At 51.4% G+C, this 16,770-nt stretch overlaps 2 protein-coding genes across 3 annotated transcripts; both read left to right on the forward strand.

The window, feature by feature from the left end:
- The first annotated feature begins 2,828 nt into the window (after positions 1 to 2,828).
- On the forward strand, positions 2,829 to 10,656 carry LOC131567772 (uncharacterized). Its single transcript, XM_058819510.1, has 8 exons — positions 2,829 to 2,948; positions 4,534 to 4,872; positions 5,170 to 5,454; positions 5,902 to 6,228; positions 6,386 to 6,449; positions 7,282 to 7,391; positions 8,375 to 8,424; positions 9,027 to 10,656. Exons 1-8 carry the CDS (start codon positions 2,906 to 2,908, stop codon positions 9,225 to 9,227), a joined length of 1,419 nt encoding a protein of 472 aa, XP_058675493.1. The 5' UTR covers positions 2,829 to 2,905; the 3' UTR covers positions 9,228 to 10,656.
- An 816-nt stretch (positions 10,657 to 11,472) lies between these two features.
- Positions 11,473 to 16,692, forward strand: TREM2 (triggering receptor expressed on myeloid cells 2). 2 transcript variants are annotated; one of them, XM_058819551.1, is made up of 4 exons: positions 11,473 to 11,530; positions 13,880 to 14,218; positions 15,435 to 15,489; positions 15,608 to 16,692. In XM_058819551.1, the coding sequence occupies exons 1-4, from the start codon at positions 11,491 to 11,493 to the stop codon at positions 15,819 to 15,821; spliced, it is 648 nt and encodes a 215-aa protein (XP_058675534.1). In that variant the 5' UTR covers positions 11,473 to 11,490; the 3' UTR covers positions 15,822 to 16,692. The 2 variants fall into 2 exon arrangements, with proteins under 2 accessions (XP_058675534.1, XP_058675533.1); XM_058819550.1 differs by having other exon boundaries at positions 11,491 to 11,530; positions 15,432 to 15,489.
- The last annotated feature ends 78 nt before the right edge of the window (positions 16,693 to 16,770 follow it).

Below are 16,770 nucleotides of genomic sequence, written 5' to 3' on the forward strand. Positions count from 1 at the left end.
CGGGGGTCCCAGGGTGGTCCCGGGGTCTCGGTGCCGTCCCCGGCCCGGGGACACTCTCGGGGCTCATTCCTGAGCCTCCCCCGCCCCCTGGCGGCCGCGCTCCGCCACTGCAGCCCCCTCTGCTCTAAAAACCCCCAAAAACCCCAAATCCCCGATATTTTCAGAAAAGTCTAACCCAGACACGCTTCTGTGGGTGTGACACAACCAGAGTGAATCAGCTGCGATCAGCTGCAGCTCCAGGGTTTGCTGGAAGGCAGCAGAGAGGGGATGGCTCCATCCTTAAGCTCCAAAGGAACTTTGGGGAATCCAAGAAGACAGGGAAGAGGTGGATTGATAACAGAGTTCAGAGAAAGGGCGGGGGGGAAATGATCCGAGTTGTCAGGAACACAGCTGAGGAGGGAAAATCAAAATATTTGGGATGCAACCATCTGGAGTCAGTCTGGAGTGGAAGGACTGAGGGGAGAATGGGAATGGGAATGATCTGATCTGATCTCTGAGGTCACAGTGGGTATAACGGCATTAAAGTGGAGCAAGGCATCAAAGCCAGGGAGAGGCAGAGCTGGGAGGAGTGTTCAGATGGCGCTGGTGCCTCACTGGAACAGGAAAATGCTGCAGCCTCAGCTGCTTAAAGAAATCTTTAGAGATGCCATGGACAGGCCTGATCCTGCTGTGTCACTGGGCTGGCTGAAGTGACCTCCTGAGACAGCATTCATCTCCTCCCCTGGGATTCTGTCATTAAAATCACATTGATCCTCTGCCAGACATGCAGCAAAAGGCCCAACTTCATCACATTCCTGCTGCTCCAAGATGCCAGGCCCTGGATGGGCATCTCCTCATGGCCTGTCCTGCCCCACAGAGCCTCTCCCCTGGGGCAGGACCTCCCATGGATGCAGCAAACACCGTGGGAAGGGCTGAGGAGCAGCTCTTGGCTCAGTTTGGAGGCAACCAGTTGCGGGAACTGAACTAATTGCAGCCTCCTGGGATTTGTTCAGCAGAGCCCGAGCGTGTTCCCCCTTCTCGTTACCGAGCATCAAGTGCCTGATGAGAGAGGGATTTGGGGACAAGACAATGCAGAGATATCTAGCACAAAATGATTAGCCAGAATGTATTGTTAATAAGCTGCTTATTCATATAATTGGAAATTCTTTGCAGCTGGGGTGTCAGTGGAGGCTGAGTGTGCTGCTCTGCTGGAGCGGGGCAGGTACCGGCCCAGGGGACGCCGTGCTGGCACAGCAGCTCCTGCTCCTCCTTCAAGGGCAGGGAAGGACACAGGGAGGTGAAGGAGAGGCAGAAAGGCTCAGCCAAGCCCTGCTGGTGAGGGGCACAATTCCCAGTGTGGAAGCACGGGGTGTCTGGGAGCAGGGAGAAGCACAGACCTTCTCCTTACAGCACCCAGAGAGAGAAGGGGCAGCTGCTGGGGAAGATGGAACAGGAAAGCCTTATAAATATGATTGTCTAGCAAAAATTTTTGAGAATATAGAAACTATGAGATGGAAATGAAAGCAAGCTTTGAGATCCCTCAGTTACTGAACAACTGGAAAACAATGGTGTGGCCAGCTGAAGGTGATCCCCTTTTGATGGAACAACACCCTCTGCTTGCAGACAGGCCCAAGGGTCAGAGCAGACCCTACAGCTTGGCAGAAGGGCCCAAAGAGGAGTTTTTAGGGTTTAAAATGTAACACAGTGTGGTAATGTAATGATTCTTATAGGCTGTATGGAAATGCTATAGAATTTGTATCTTGTACTAGATTGGTTAGTGAGAATCAGAATATTCAGCACAGAAGATGATTTATTGTATTGTAATGGGAACCTCTTACTCTCTTACCCTCTCATCCTCTTTCTCATCCTCTGTCCCCCTTCTCTTCTCTCAGTCCTGCTCTGAGCTGTGTTTGGCAGCTCCCAGCAGGGCCCTGCACCCAGGCCCTTTGCAATAAACCCCAAGTTCCAAGCCCAGAAGAAGATTTATTGTATTGTAACGGGAGCCTTGCCCTCTGATCCTCTCTTTTACTCTCCCATTCTCTCTTTACCACGCTCTTGCCTTCTTTCTCTTTACCTCTCCCTGTTTGGGGCCTGCTCTGGGCTGTGTTTGGCAGCTCCCAGCAGGGCCCTGCACTTGACCCTTTGCAATAAACCCCAAAATCCAAGCCCTGGCTTCAGAGATCTCTCATCTCCATCCACCCCCACCATCCCACCCCCTGACTCTCCTACATCCAGGGAAGCAGATCAGCCCTGACACTGCTCCTGCTTCCCCAAGCAGCTGTTTGGGACAGAACCAGCTGTGGGAGATCATGGGGGAGCCCCCCAGAGCTGCCCCCAGAGGGGGCTGTGGTTGTGGGATGCACACACAGCAGCTCCAGCACTCACCTGGAGCACTGCACAGCAGCTTTGTGTGGGTTTGCAGAGTTCCTCAGAGGGGCTGGGGGAAAGGAGGGAAAGAAGCCATTCCCCATTCCCCCTGTTAGCCCTGCAAAGCACCTGGGTGCAGAATCAGCTGCAGGAAACTCATGTGAAATTCAAACTCCAAATTTGGAATTTCAGATTTCAAACCCTGGAACATTTCCCTCCCACCAGCCAGGGAGGAAGAGGAGCCAGGTGTGCCGACCTCACCACGGGCCGGGGGGACAGGAGGGTGACAAAACCAATGCCACCAGCCAGGCAAGAGCAGCAGCAGCCTCTGGCACCAGGAGAGGCTGCGTGCTGGGCACAGCCACTTCCCCAAAAGCACCCCGAGATTGCTGTAATATTAATTTTGTAACAAAACATGGGGAGGTGTTTCCGCTTGAGGCAAGAGCGAGAACTCAGCACTTCCCCCCGAGCTGTGTCACTGCCAGGCAGGAGAGGCCAGGAGCACCCAGGCTGGCACGGGACACGCTGGGCAGCCCCCAGTGATGCCCCTTCCCTGGCCATGGAGCTGAGAGCCCTGTTCCTGCTGCCACTCTGCTTCCCAGGTAGGAGAAGGGCTCGGGGGACAGGGAGAACCGTTCCCACCTCCTTCCTGCTGCCCTGGGAGCTCCTGCAGCACCAGCACCAGGCTCTGGGCTGGGCAGTGGGCGGCAGGGAAGGGCAGTGGGCGGCAGGGAAGGGCAGCCCCAGTTCCCTGGCTGTAGGAGCATCGGGGGTGGGATGGTTGGGATGGATGGAGAGGAGAGATCTCTGAAGCCAGGGCTTGGAACTTGGGGTTTATTGCAAAGGGCCAAGTGCAGGGCCCTGCTGGGAGCTGCCATTTTAAACCCTAAAAACTCCTCTTTGGGCCCCTCCTGCCAAGCTGCAGGGTCTGCTCTGACCCTTGGAGCTGTCTGCAAGCAGAGGGTGTTGTTCCATCAAAAGGGGATCACCTGCAGTGGCCACACCGTGGTTTTCCTGTTGTTCAGTAACTGAGGGATCTCAAAGCTTGCTTACATTTTCATCTCGCTTATAGTTTCTATATTTTCAAAATCTTTTGCCAGACAATCATATTTATAAGGCTTTCCTGTTCCATCTTCCCCAACACCTGGCTACTCCAGGTTTCCAGGATGGTCCATGCTGGGTGCACAGAGCCTTTCCCACCACTCTGGCCCTGCTCAGCTCCTCTGAGGGCAGCCCTGGGTCAGGGCAGTGTCTGTGCTCACAGGGGTCCCAGGATGAAGGAAGAGATGAGGATTTGACTCCATGTTTCAGAAGGCTGATTTATTATTTTATGATATATATTATATTAAAACTATACTAAAAGAATAGAAGAAAGGATTTCATCAGAAGGTTGGCTAAGAATAGAAGAGGAAAGAATGAATAACAAAGGCTTGTGACTGACCAGACAATCCGAGCCAGCTGACTGTGATTGGCCATTAATTAAAAACAACCACCTGAGACCAATCCCAGATGCACCTGTTGCATTCCACAGCAGCAGATAACCATTGTTTACATTTTGTTCCTGAGGCCTCTCAGATTCTCAGGAGAAAAGATCCTAAGGAAAGGATTTTCCATAAAACATGTCTGTGACACAGGGCAGGGGTGCTGTGGTCAGGGCATGGTCCCCATTTGGCTGCAAGGACGAGGGGACAGCTGCAGCCTCTGTGCCACACGTGGCTTGGAGGGTCAGCACCTTGAGCACCCTGTGAGATCGAATCCCCCGCTCAAATCTCAATGCTGCCCTTCCCATTTCCAAGCAGGTGGATTCAGCATGGAGAGGGATTTTGGGGTTTGGAGTCCTTCCAGCCACCGGTGTCCACGGGGGAGGTTGGAGGCAGTTTCCCTGTGTGCCTTGAGGGGCAGCCCTGCACCTTCACAGAAACGGTGATGGGGAAGGGAAAGGGCTGCCCAGGGAGCTGGGGGAGTCACCACCCCTGCAGGTGTGCAACAACAGACTGGAGGTGGCACTGAGTGCCATGGGCTGGGTGACAGGGTGGCGTGAGGACATGGAAGGGGCTTGCTGATCTCAAAGGTCTTGGTGATCTCAAAGGTCTTTTCCAGCCTTGTTGATTCTGTGATTCTGTTGTGCTGTGATCCTGTGATTCTGTGGTCAGCTCCCCTCTCCCTCACCACATCTGATCCTTCCAGGTCTCCAAGGCCAGGACCCAGAAGCCTACAGACGACGGGAAGGGGACACTCTGTACATCCAGTGTCCTTATGCAGTGGGGACTACTGACTCTGAGATAAAATACTGGTGCCTCCCCCAGGGAAGGGCGGGATGTAAAGAAGTCCTGCACACATACTCATATGAAGAAACCAGATCCCAGGATGGGAGAATTAAAATTAGGGATAACAAAGCTAGTAAGACTGTTTCTGTCACCATGAGTGGCCTCAAGGCAGAGGACTCAGGCACATATTTCTGTGCCGTTTATAGTTCTTACTACACATATCCACGGCTAAGGACGATCTCACTGATTGTTTTCAGGGGTGAGTACCTGTACCCCACCCAAAGCCAAGCCTTGTCAGGAGGCAGCATCACTCCTTCCCCTGCTCTACCCCCCTCTCCCCCACAGCTGAGCAGCTTCCCCTGGTCCCCCCAGCCCCATCCCCAGCCTCGCTCCCTGCTTTCCCTCCCACACAGGGAGAGAAGGAGCCCCACAGCCCTGCCTGGTCCTGCTGGCTTCCACCTCCCCTGCCCTGAGGGAGTTGCCCCAGGGCATGGTCTGTCCCAGGTGCCCCTGTGCCCAGTACTGACTGGGCAGTGCCACCTTTGGTGTTTCACAGAGCTGCTCCAGTGGGAGCTGGACACCCTGACAGTGCGGTGCCCAGAGGGGAGTAATGCCTGGTGCCAAGCTGGGTCCAAATGCACAGCCTCTAGGACGGGACGAACACCTTCAGCACGCAGTGAAATGAAATCCCTGCAGGACAGAGTATCAGTGCAGTATACTGCTCAAAGGGCTCTCATTGTCACCATGAAGAACCTGCAGATCCAGGACTCTGGTGTGTACTGGTGTGCACTGGACTTTGGGCACACCCAGAAAATGGAGTTTGTGCTCTCTGTGTTCAAGAGTGAGTACCTGCCATGTTCTCTGTGTCCCCATGAGTACCTGCCATGTTCTCTATGAGTATCTGCCATGTTCTCTGTGTCCAAGAGTGAGTACTTGTCATGTTTGCTGTGTCTCTATGAGTACCTGCCATGTTCTCTGTGTCCCTGTGAGTACCTGCCATGTTCTCTGTGTCCCTATGAGTACCTGCCATGTTCTCTGTGTTCAAGAGTGAGTGCCTGCCATGTTCTCTGTGTCTCCATGAGTACCTGCCATGTTCTCAGTGTTTAAGAGAAAGTACCTGCCATGTTCTCTGTTTCCCTGTGAGTACCTGCCATGTTCTCTGTGTTTCTAAGAGTACCTGTCATGTTCTCTGTTTTGCAGGGACCCAGGGGTACTGCAGTGCTGGGGAGGGGGTGCTGCTGTGGGATGCCCCTTTGGGGTCTCAGCACACATCCTGGCTGTTTTGCAGGGACCCAGAAGCTCACAGCCAAGGAGTCAGCCAACATCACTGTCGAGTGTCACTACAAGATCGCAGACTACAGCACTGTCAGCAAAGCCTGGTGCAAAAGGGAAGAGGGAAAAACATGCAAAGTGCTGGTCACCACCAAGCCAGAGTCCCCAGCAGCAAACAGCACAGCTTTGGAGCGTGTCAGGATCCAGGATGACACCCAGCAGGGCATTGTGACCATCACCATGGAGCAGCTGCAGGTGCAGGACTCGGGTGTGTACTGGTGTGCGCTGCAGGACGGCTCCGGGCTGCTCCGCATGGAGGAGATCACACTCAACATTTCCATGGGTGAGTATTGGTATTTTTACCAATATGGCTGGACAGGACATGCCTGAGCTTGTCTGGCCCTTGCTGCTGAACCAAATAGTGACAACTGTGGTGTTTCACTGCTGAATGCAGAGCAGCCCCACAGTGACCATTCCTCCCCTCGTGTCTGTGATTGCAGCGTTGCGTCGAGGACGTGTTTCATACTCTGAAAACCAAAGTCAAGAAACTCTTCTGGGTGACAGGTAAGGCCTAAATGAATCTCTGAGCCTGAGCACTCACAGGTTACTCGTGTTATACACTTGTGGCAGGCAGGCCCTGGGCACTCTGCCTCCTGCCTGTAGAGGAATTGGATATGACAGGATCCTCACCAAAGGTGGCCTCTCCTCCTCCAGCTCCTGCCCTAATCCTAAATCCAAAGAGGCAGATTGGTAAAATTGTGGCACAGCCTTCTGCAAGTGCTCTTCTCTTCTCTTCTCTTCTCTTCTCTTCTCTTCTCTTCTCTTCTCTTCTCTTCTCTTCTCTTCTCTTCTCTTCTCTTCTCTCTACTGCACTTCACATGAACAGAACCCCCAAATTCTCCCCCTCAGCCTCAAATTTGTTTCCTCCTGAGTACTTAACAATGGGACAGTCCTTGGCGGCTCTTATTCCATTTACCAGTTAAACATAATGGATTTTTCTCCCTTTGTACATCTGCTGTCATCATTGCCACAGCAGCACCTAAGAGCAGAACCATCCCTGCTCCGGAGAGCCTGGAATTGTGCTCGGAGCTCTGAACTCTGAGCTTTGTTTCTGAAGCCTGGAGAATGGTTTAGGAAAAGCTCAGAAAATACGGCCAAGTAGAAAAATCAAGAATCAGGAAGCAGGAAAGGTCCCCAGTGTCTCCTTCCCCTTCTGAATCAGCAGGGACTTGCCCAGGCTCACAGAGGGAGGACCCTGCAGTTTCTGCAGGAGAACCAGACCCTCCTTCCAACTGAGCACATAAAACCTGTCCCTGTCCCTCTTTTGGCCCCCGTTTGGTGATGGGCTGTTAAATCATCCCACCCTGGTAACTGCCTTCCTCTCCTCTACCTGCAGTGAGAACACCTTCCTCATCCTGTCCGTGGTGCTGCTCATCCTGCTGCTCCTGGCCCTGCTCAGCTGCACAGCCCTGGCTGTCAGGCACTACAGGCTGCTCCTGAGAACAGGTACGTGGGGCTGGGGCTGTCCCAGGTGAGCTCAGAGCCCTGGGAAGGTCAGTGCCTTGGTTTGGAAAGCCAGGTGTCTGCTAAGGAAAGAGCCTCCCCTGAAATGGAGAATGTGAACCCTCCCCACCCCTCTGAATTGCTGTAAATTTTAAATTAAAGGGCTCTCAGGCAAAAAATATGGGAGCAGGAAATAACAGTTCTTTAATAGGGAAAGGAAAAAAATAAACAATGCAGTACACTAGAACAATGCAGTACACTGCCAGAGTCAGAACCCAACCTGACACCCTGTGGGTCAGGGTGTTGGCAGCAGCCCCATTGGAATTGTGGCTCAGCCCTCCTGCAGTGTCAGGGCTGGTTCTGCTGGAGCAGGGATCCTGGAGAAAAAGGGTGTAGTATTGCTCTGAAGATGCAGTGGAAGAAGAGGCAGCTGCTGTTGCTCTGGGGAATCCCGTGGAGAAGCCGTGCTGGTGTTCCAGAATCTCCAGATTATATCCGGGTAGGAATGTTTGAAATCTCAAGATTATATCCAGGTAGCAATGCTTGGCTCCTCCCCCTGGGCGGAGCATCTCCCCGTGGGATGCTGTAGTTCTTATCAGCCATGCAGTGACATTCCATAGCTGTTATCAGCAGATGTCCCGTGTCAAGGGAGGAGTGATGTTGGTCACTCAGAGAGATAAGACAAGCTGCCCACTTGACCAAGGTAATCTGTTTTACAGATGGCAATTGAAAACATCTTGCATTGCAATCTGGAAGTCAGGTTGGAGGTCTCAAGGCAGGCTCGTCCCTGCCTCCCCTCTGAATAAATCAAACCCAGGTTCCTCCAGAGGTGCAAACACTTTAGAGGAGCAGTAAAGAGAGCAAAAAGTGTTCCCCAACCCCAGAGCAGAGGCACATCCCATCATGGGCAGTCCCAAACCTCCTCAGGCAGAGCTTTTCATGGATTTCTCCTCATCTAAACCCTCTGATTTTGCCTCATTCTAAAGGTAACAGAGAAGCAGAGGACACCAGTGACCGAGCAGAGGGCACAGCACAGGTAAGGAAAATGAAACATTTCCCACACGGTGCCAGACCCCTGACCAGCAGCCTGGGAGGAGCTGTCAGACCCAGCTGGTGAGGAGCTTGGAGCTCAGTTTGGTTATAAACAGGAGGGAAATTGTATTTAATGGCAGCAGAGAGAGGAATATTCATAACTGGAGAGAAAGGGGGGTAATTAATGCAAGGAAACTCCAGCAGGAGCAAACCCAGTGGAGCAAATTCTGGTAACCCTTGAGAAGAGACTCAAGGAGTAGCAAGCAGGGTCAGAGCATGAGGCTCCACCTGTATCCAGGAGAGGTGGGGAAGAAAAGAGTTCCCTGTTCCTTCACCTCTGTCATGACCAGAGATAAAATTGGACACAGCTTCTCCTTTCCTTGGGAAGGAAAACCAGAGGTAAAATTGGACACAGCTTCTCCTTTCCTTGGGAAGGAAAATCAGAGGTGAAATTTGACACAGTTTCTCTCTTTCCTTGGGAAGGAAAATAAGAGGTAAAATTGGACACAGCTTCTCTTTTCCTTGTGGGAAAATCTCCTTCTCCTGGCAGCAGCTGTGCCCTGGCACTGACTCATGCTAACAAGTGTTTTCCCTTTCTTTTCCCAGCCTGGCAGCTCTGGGAGGAGGGAAAGTTCTCAGGATGGCAGCAAAGGTCCAGCATACATCCACCTGGATGTGCAATCCCACCCCAGCCCTGAGGATCCTCTTTACTGCAATGTGGAACCCAGCCAGGCTCCCAGGAACCCCCAGCACGTGGAATATGCCATCATTGCCTTCAACCAGGCCCCAAGGACCAGCAAGGAATGAAGCACAGAACCCCAAACAAGCCAGAAATGGGAGGAAGGAACTGGGATACACAGTGGGAGTGAGGACAGGAGGTGTGTGGACGGACAAGCTGAGCTTTGCTGCTGTGTGTGTGGTGTTTGCTGAGCATTTTCAGCCCTCCCTGTTGCTTTAGAAAGCAGAGGTTTTGCCACTCTTGTGGCAGGCAGAGCTGTGGAGGCATTCCCAGGATCTCTTGTACATCTGCTTTTCCAATCCCATTAAAGTGCAGAACCTTGGAGAGGCAGGTGTGCAGAGGAGCAGTGTGGACATGGCTGGGTGGGATATCCACCCCAAATCCTGCCCCGGTCCCAAGAATTCAGCTCCTGTGGCCAAGCAAACTCATTCCAGTGCTGCAGGGATCAAACCTCACTGTGGCTGGGTTCATTTCCATGGAATGGGCTGGGGACGTGAGTGCTGGATTCCAAGAAAAAGCAGAACCAGCTCCTGCACTTCCCTGTCTCTGCTGGAAACGCTCCAAATGACACATTTCGTTTAACAGTCATGTGGGCAGCAACGTGAAATGAGTTTTTGGGGCTCAGTTTTTGGATTGCAGAGATCCATTTTAGGTCTTCTTCTAGTCAAGCTGAAAGAACTTAATCGTTTTTAGTTTACAATTCACTTACAATTGTTGAAATTATTGTATAAAAGGCTCAGCCAGGACAAAGTCCTCACAAGAGCCTATTTTTAAATTTACTTCTGTTTTATCATTACTGATGATCTCACAAAAGTGTTTGCCTGTGACTTTTTCTTCACTAGAAATAGATTTCCACAAATACCACTCCTGATTTCTCTGCCCAAGCCCTGCTGGAAGTGACAGACCAAAGGGGCCTGACCCAGCCCTCATTCACATCCAACAGGCTCCTTTTGCCAGGGCTGCACCAGGGAGGCTGATGGAAATTTTTGAGATTTTTCAGAGTTGACCTGACAGAAAAAAAAAAAAAAAAGAAAATGGTTTTGGAAATGGTCCGTTCAAGCCCAACATTCCCCCAAAAATTTGCTCTTCATGGGTCAAGCTGTGGAAGAGTAATAGCAAAAAACACTGGAGTGGAAGAGAGGCATTTTTTGGGAAGATTATTGAGGAGAATCCAGGTTTGTGCTCACTGGAATGAGAAGGAACAAAAGCTGCAATCAGCCACCTGACAGAGAATTTCTGGTCACTGTGAGGGACCATTTTCTTGACTACTAACTCGAGGAAAGGCACATTTAGGAATGGCCAGGCCTGCAGGTTTAGCACCACACCCGTTTCAGAGCCAGGGTCTGTTTGTACTTCCATGGAAATAAATCACCTCAAAAATTAAAATCCAGCAGGCCACCCCCATCAGTCTGCTGATATTCTGGGGGGTCCTTGGCTGCATTTCTGAGCCCCTCCAGCTCTGTGGCATTGGCTGGCTCAGAATCCCAGCACAGATCCTGTGCCCTTTGTGCCAGGTACAGAACAAGGTGGGTGCTGGGCTTGTTTAAAGCACCCACAGCTTCTCCTGTGGCCCTGCCCTGCTGTGTGTGCTTGGCTTTCACACAGGGATGCTCCCACAGGTTCTTCTTTCTCCTGGAAATCCAGGGGATGATGTCCTTGTCTTCTTTACCCTCAGAATGCTGCCAGAGCCACCAGGAGATCCTCCCTTTCATCTTTCCAGAAATTCCCCCCATGCACAGCTCCTGTAAATAATTTATTTGGAATTTATGATTTATCTCCATCGTGCTTGGAGTGCCAGGATGAGGGGGTGGATTCCCACCACCACAGGGATTTTTGGAAGGAATTTTTCCCTGCAAGGGTGGGCAGGCCCTGGCACAGGGTGCCCAGAGCAGCTGTGGCTGCCCATGGATCCCTGGAAGTGCCCAAGGCCAGGTTGGATGGGACTTGGAGCAGCCTGGGATGGTGGAAGGTGTCCCTGCCCCATGGCTGGGGTGGAGCTGGATGAGCTTTAAGGTCCTTGCAACCCAAACCACTCTGTGATTCCATGATTTCTTTAAATACTGCTCCATGATTCCATGAAATCCTGCTCTGGTGGGGGCAGACACCCAGCCTGTGGCCCCAGCCTGCCACGTGCTGCTCCCTCCCAGTGCTGATGCCTGAATTTTCAGCCCACGAGGGCAATGCCTGTTCCTGGAGCATTGCTCAATGTGCAGGATGAAGAGGATGCCAAGTTCCTGTGCTCCTTCCTTCCGTCACAGCAAGCAGGGGGAGAGGAGCTGCCCCTGGGCTGAGCCAGCTCGCTCCTCTCCTGCTCCTTCTCTGCTCAGCCCCATGGAGAAGCTCCTGAACCTCACCTTGCTCTTCCTGTCAGGTAAGATCCCCACGTGGTTTTGGGGTCAGGTAAAGGGGGAAGGATTAAGGCAAAGCTTTGTCTCAGTCCGAAGGCTCCATCCTCACTTTTCCCTTTATTTACCAAACCACCCATCAAAGGGTGATCCCAGAGCTCCCAGGTTTCCTCACAGGGATCCTTTTGAGTCAGAACAGGAACTGCTGATGAGAGAAGTCCTGTGTGCAACGTGAAATTGCAAAATTCTGGGCTGTTTGCATTAGCAAATGGGATTTACATAGATGCAAATGGTCACAGGTGGGGCTCAGGGGCAGGGAAATGAAAGCCAGTGAAGGGCGCAGCTCTGAAATCCCACACACCTGGGTTTTCCAGCTTGGAAAGGAATGAAATGAGGTGCAGGGCCCAGCTGGGGCTCTCTGCAGCATTTTGGGAGCCCAGATCTCACAGCAGAGCAGGGAAAGGCAACAGACTCAGGCTGTGGGAGCACAGGAACCTGTCCCAAAAATTGGGGTGAGTTTGGGAAAAGTTCACTGTGCTTTGCACCCGAGAAAAGAGGAGGAGCATCAATAGTTTATGATCTGTCAGCAGAGTTGGTTGAAAAGAGAATGACACAACATTTTCCAGGGAATCTGTCAGTGATTCTGTTGGAGAGATGTTTTGCAGTGCTGTGGGAATTCTGGGGCTGGGGGAAGGAAGGGGAAATGGGAGAAGCAGTTAAAGAGTTTTGGAGGGGTTGAACAGGACTGGGCTGGATATTCCATGAGGTAAATTATGTTTACATGGAACAACACATCAAGATAAAGTCCTGTAGGTGTTGGATTGCAGAGATCCATTTTAGGTCTTCTTCCAGTCAAGCTGAAAGAACTTCATAGTTTTCAGTTTACAATTCACTTACAAATGTTGAAATTATTGTAAGAAGTGTTATTAAAAGGCTCAGCCAGCACAAAGTCATCACAAGAGCCTATTTTTAAATTTACTTGTGTTTTATCATTACTGATGATCTCACAGAAGCATTTGCCTGTGAGTTTTTTTCACTAGAAATAGATTTCCACAAATACCACACTGCACTTCTCTCTGGAAGTATGAATAGCTCAGACTGTCCCCTCTGCCTGTCACAAAGAGGAATGGAAATTAGAAATAAGGAACCCAGACAATTAAAAAAAAAAACTCAAGCAGACAAAAACCAGTTGTCAACATGGTTAAAATTAGTAAGGTATTAAAAGATAGGGTGGAAAAAAAAAATTAAACTGGATTTGATAAGTGGGATTCAGAAGGAACAGGGCACTGGTTTGGGGGTGTCACTGGGACCAATTCCAGAATATCTGAGCCAAGATCTGAGCACAGTGGGTTGGTCATGGGGAAAGTGGATGGGTGACATCCTACAGGTGACAACGCTGAGGGTGACAGCCATCTACAGGTGACAACCCTGAGGGTGACAGACAGTCCTTCAGGTGACAACCTATGGGTGACAACCCTACAGAGACACACCTGCAGGTGATAACCCCACAGGTGACACTCCTACAGGTGATAACCCCAGAGGTGACATTCCACAGGTGACAGCCCTATGGGTGGCAGCACTACAGGTGAGGCACTATGGGTGACAGTTCCACTAGTGACAGCTCTACAGGTGACAGCCTCATAGGTGACATCTCTATCGGTGACAGCCCTACAAGTGACACTCCTAGAGATGCTAACTCCACAGGTGACACTCCACAGGTGACACTCCTACAGGTGACAGCACTACAGGTGATGCCCTATGGATGACAGTTCACAAGTGACACCCCTACAGGTGACATCCTACAGGTGACATCCCTATGGCTGACAGTCCTACAGGTGACACCCTATGGGTGACAGTTCCACAAGTGACAGCCCTACAGGTGACATCCTTATAGGGAGACATAGTCCTACAGGTGACATCCCTATATCTGACAGTCCTACAGGTGATAGCCCTACAGGTGACACCCTGTGGGTGACTGTTCCACAAGTGACATAGTCCTACAGGTGACATCCCTACGGGTGACATCACTAGAGGATGAAAAGGACGTTCGACATCTCAACAATGAGGGATAGACCTGGAAGAACCTTGGCTCACCTGTCCCTCTGTCCCTCCATCCCTCTGTTCCTCCATCTCTCCATCCTTCCATCTCTCCATCCCTGCATCCCTCCATCCCTCCGTATTTCCGTCTTTCCATCCCTCCATCTCTCCATCCCTCTGTCCCTCCATCCTTCTGTCCCTCCGTCCCTCTGTCCCTCCATCCCTCCATCCTTCATCCCTCCATCCCTCCGTCCCTCCATCCCTCCGTCCCTCCATCCCTCCATCCCTCCATCCCTCCATCCTCCATCCCTCCATCCCTCCGTCCCTCTGTCCCGCAGCATCCTGCGCTGCCGAGAACGTCACCGTGGTGGCCGTGGAGGGCGACACCATTTCCATCAACTGCTCGTACGACGCGCGGCAGTGGTGGCGGGACAAGAGCTGGTGCCGGCAGCTGGGCCGGGGGCGCTGCCAGCCCGTGGTGAGCGCACCGCCCGCCTGGCTGCCCCTGCCCAGGCCCAGCCGGGGCAGCACCTCCATCAGGGACGACGCCCGCGCCGGGCTGCTCACCGTCACCATGCGGGGCCTGCGCCGGCGCGACGCGGGGCTCTACCAGTGCCAGACGGGGTTCCTGGGCCACACGCGGAGCCTCAGGAGGGTGCGGGTGGAGGTGCTGGCAGGTGCGTGATGGGGGCTCCGAGTTTGGAGGGTTCCTCGTGGAATTTCAGGGCTTCCTACCTGGAATTTCACAGGTTCCTCGTGGAATTTCAGGGGTTCATATTGGAATTTCTTGTGTCCTTACTGAAATTTCATGGGTTCCTATTGGAATTTAATGGGTTCCTGTTGGAATTTCACAGGTTTCTACTGGAATTTCACGGGTTCCTACTGGAATTTCACGGGTTCCTACTGGAATTTAATGGGTTCCTGTTGGAATTTAATGGGTTCCTGTTGGAATTTCACAGGTTTCTACTGGAATTTCACGGGTTCCTACTGGAATTTCATGGGTTCCTACTGGAATTTAATGGGTTCCTGTTGGAATTTCACAGGTTCCTACTGGAATTTCATGTGTCTCTTTTGGAATTTCATGTGTCCTTATTGGAATTTCACAGGTTCCTATTGGAATTTTACATGTCCCTACTGGAATTTCACGTGTCCCTATTGGAATTTCACAGGTTCCTACCGGGATTTCATGTGTCCCTATTGGAATTTAATGGGTTCCTGTTGGAATTTCACAGGTTCCTATTGGAATTTCACTTGTCTCTATTGGAATTTCACGGGTTCCTACTGGAATTTCACATGTTCCTACTGGAATTTCATAGGTTCCTATTGAAATTTCACAGGTTTGTACTGGGATTTCACGTGTCTCTATTGGAATTTCACGAGTTCCTACTGGAATTTCACGAGTTCCTACTGGAATTTCGTGAGTTCCTACTGGAATTTCATGGGTTCCTACTGGAATTTCACATTTTCCTACCGGAATTTCACGTGTTCCTATTGGAATTTTATGGGTTCCTGTTGGAATTTCATAGGTTCCTACTGGAATTTCACAGGTTCCTCTTGGAAGTTTACAGGTTCCTATTGGAATTTCATGTGTCCATACTGGAATTTTATGGGTTCCTGTTGGAATTTCACGGGTTCCTATTGGTATTTCATGGGTGTCTGCAGCTGCCAAGGACCCACTTGAGTCAACATCTACTTTTGTCTTGCTCTAAGGAGGTTCTGTGTTTCATGGGCCTCTCTTTATTCCTGATTTACAGCAGCGTGGCGTCACTGTTAGAGGGTATCTGAAATATCACCTCCTTATTGCTCCCAGTGCCCCATCTCACCTGGGTTACCTGTCCAGCTAACATCACCCAGAAACATCTGCAGACTAAACTGTTGTGTTTCCATCAGCAGCTGACCTGGTGACCCACGTGCCAGAGGAGCCCAGAGCTGTGCAGAGCATCTCCAGGTGAGCCCAAAACTCCTCGTGCTGAGATCTCTCATCTTCCTAGGACTAAGGCAGCACCACAAGAGATTTTTTTCAAGGTTGGACCATCCCCTTCATGGCTGTTTCTGCTTCCCCACAGGTCCCCTCCTGAAGTGGATTTCACTGTTTTCTACATCCTGGCTGGATTCCTGGTGGCCAAGTTCATGGTGGCTGTGCTGGTCGGTGCTGTTGCCCACAGCAGGAAGAACAGGGAGAGAGGGCAGAACCCAGAACTGGGTGAGCAGCAGGAGCTCCCAGTCCCTGCTGACCTTGGACATGATGGAATCGGCCTCTCCTGGGAGAGCTCTGCATGAGCCAAGCCAAAGGAATCCATGGAAAAGGCAAATCCATGGAAAAGGCAAATCCATGGAAAAGGCCACCTGCCATAAGGAAAGGACCACTACTAAACACAGGTCTGGAAGAACCTGTCACTCTGGAGAGGTTCCCATTTTCTTCATCACCTCTTCCCCTTGGTGTCTCATCCCCAGGCAGTTATTCCAGACCTCATTCCCAGGACCATTCCATCATGCTCTGAACTGACACCCATCAGCTTCCTGTCACCTCAGGTGACAAATTCTGTCTTTCCAAGGGGAGGAAGAGCAGCTCCCAAAAGCTGCTTTGGACAGTGGGGATGGTTGGAGAAAACCCCTGTTGGAAAGGGGTGAGGAACTGCAGGACACACCAGGACAGGGATGGGGTCTCCTTGACCTCTGAGGCAGCTTCTCCCATCTGAAGGGACTTTGTGAACACAGGAATTGTCTCTCTGTTGTTCTCCCTGTGCTTTCTCCCAGGCTCCCGAACCCGTGGGCACTCACGTTTCTTTTTCCCTGCAAAACTGAATAAAATCCAGCTGATTCTCTGGGTTGGTGTGGATTCCTGCAGGACACCAGGTGACAGAACAGAGGTGATGGTTGGGACACCCTGGAGTATTCAGAACATCCAGGAACACTCAGAGCCTGCAGGACAGGCTGGAACATCCAGAGGCAGCAGAAACAGCAGCTCAGAGCCCAACCTCTCATTGCCCACAGAAGCAATGACCGAAATTTGCTTAATTACACTTTTGGGTTCTCATTTTTAGAGTAGTTCTGTGTTTTGTCCAGAAATTGAAATTCATGGTGGGACATCTGGCAACCTTTGTCCTTCTGAGGTCTTTCCCTCCTACCACTGCGAGGTTCTCAGTTTTAAATCAGCAACTTTTGAGGAAAAAATTCTGTGTTGGTTACTGTCTTCTGTCTAGACAGTGACTTGTATGACTGCATCCAC

This window comes from Ammospiza caudacuta, chromosome 24 (genome assembly GCF_027887145.1).
Source record: "Ammospiza caudacuta isolate bAmmCau1 chromosome 24, bAmmCau1.pri, whole genome shotgun sequence".
Taxonomy (NCBI): domain Eukaryota; kingdom Metazoa; phylum Chordata; class Aves; order Passeriformes; family Passerellidae; genus Ammospiza; species Ammospiza caudacuta.

What these genes read in the sequence shown, in the direction of transcription:
- LOC131567772 (XM_058819510.1), top strand. Translation starts at nt 2,906, where the DNA reads ATGGAGCTGAGAGCCCTGTTCCTGCTGCCACTCTGCTTCCCAG. An exon ending in GAAACTCTTCTGGGTGACAG is followed by an intron (nt 6,450 to 7,281) that starts GTAAGGCCTAAA and finishes CTCTACCTGCAG; the next exon opens with TGAGAACACCTTCCTCATCC. An exon ending in GAGCAGAGGGCACAGCACAG is followed by an intron (nt 8,425 to 9,026) that starts GTAAGGAAAATG and finishes TTCTTTTCCCAG; the next exon opens with CCTGGCAGCTCTGGGAGGAG.
- TREM2 (XM_058819550.1), top strand. Translation starts at nt 11,491, where the DNA reads ATGGAGAAGCTCCTGAACCTCACCTTGCTCTTCCTGTCAG. An exon ending in GCGGGTGGAGGTGCTGGCAG is followed by an intron (nt 14,219 to 15,431) that starts GTGCGTGATGGG and finishes TGTTTCCATCAG; the next exon opens with CAGCTGACCTGGTGACCCAC. An exon ending in GCTGTGCAGAGCATCTCCAG is followed by an intron (nt 15,490 to 15,607) that starts GTGAGCCCAAAA and finishes GCTTCCCCACAG; the next exon opens with GTCCCCTCCTGAAGTGGATT.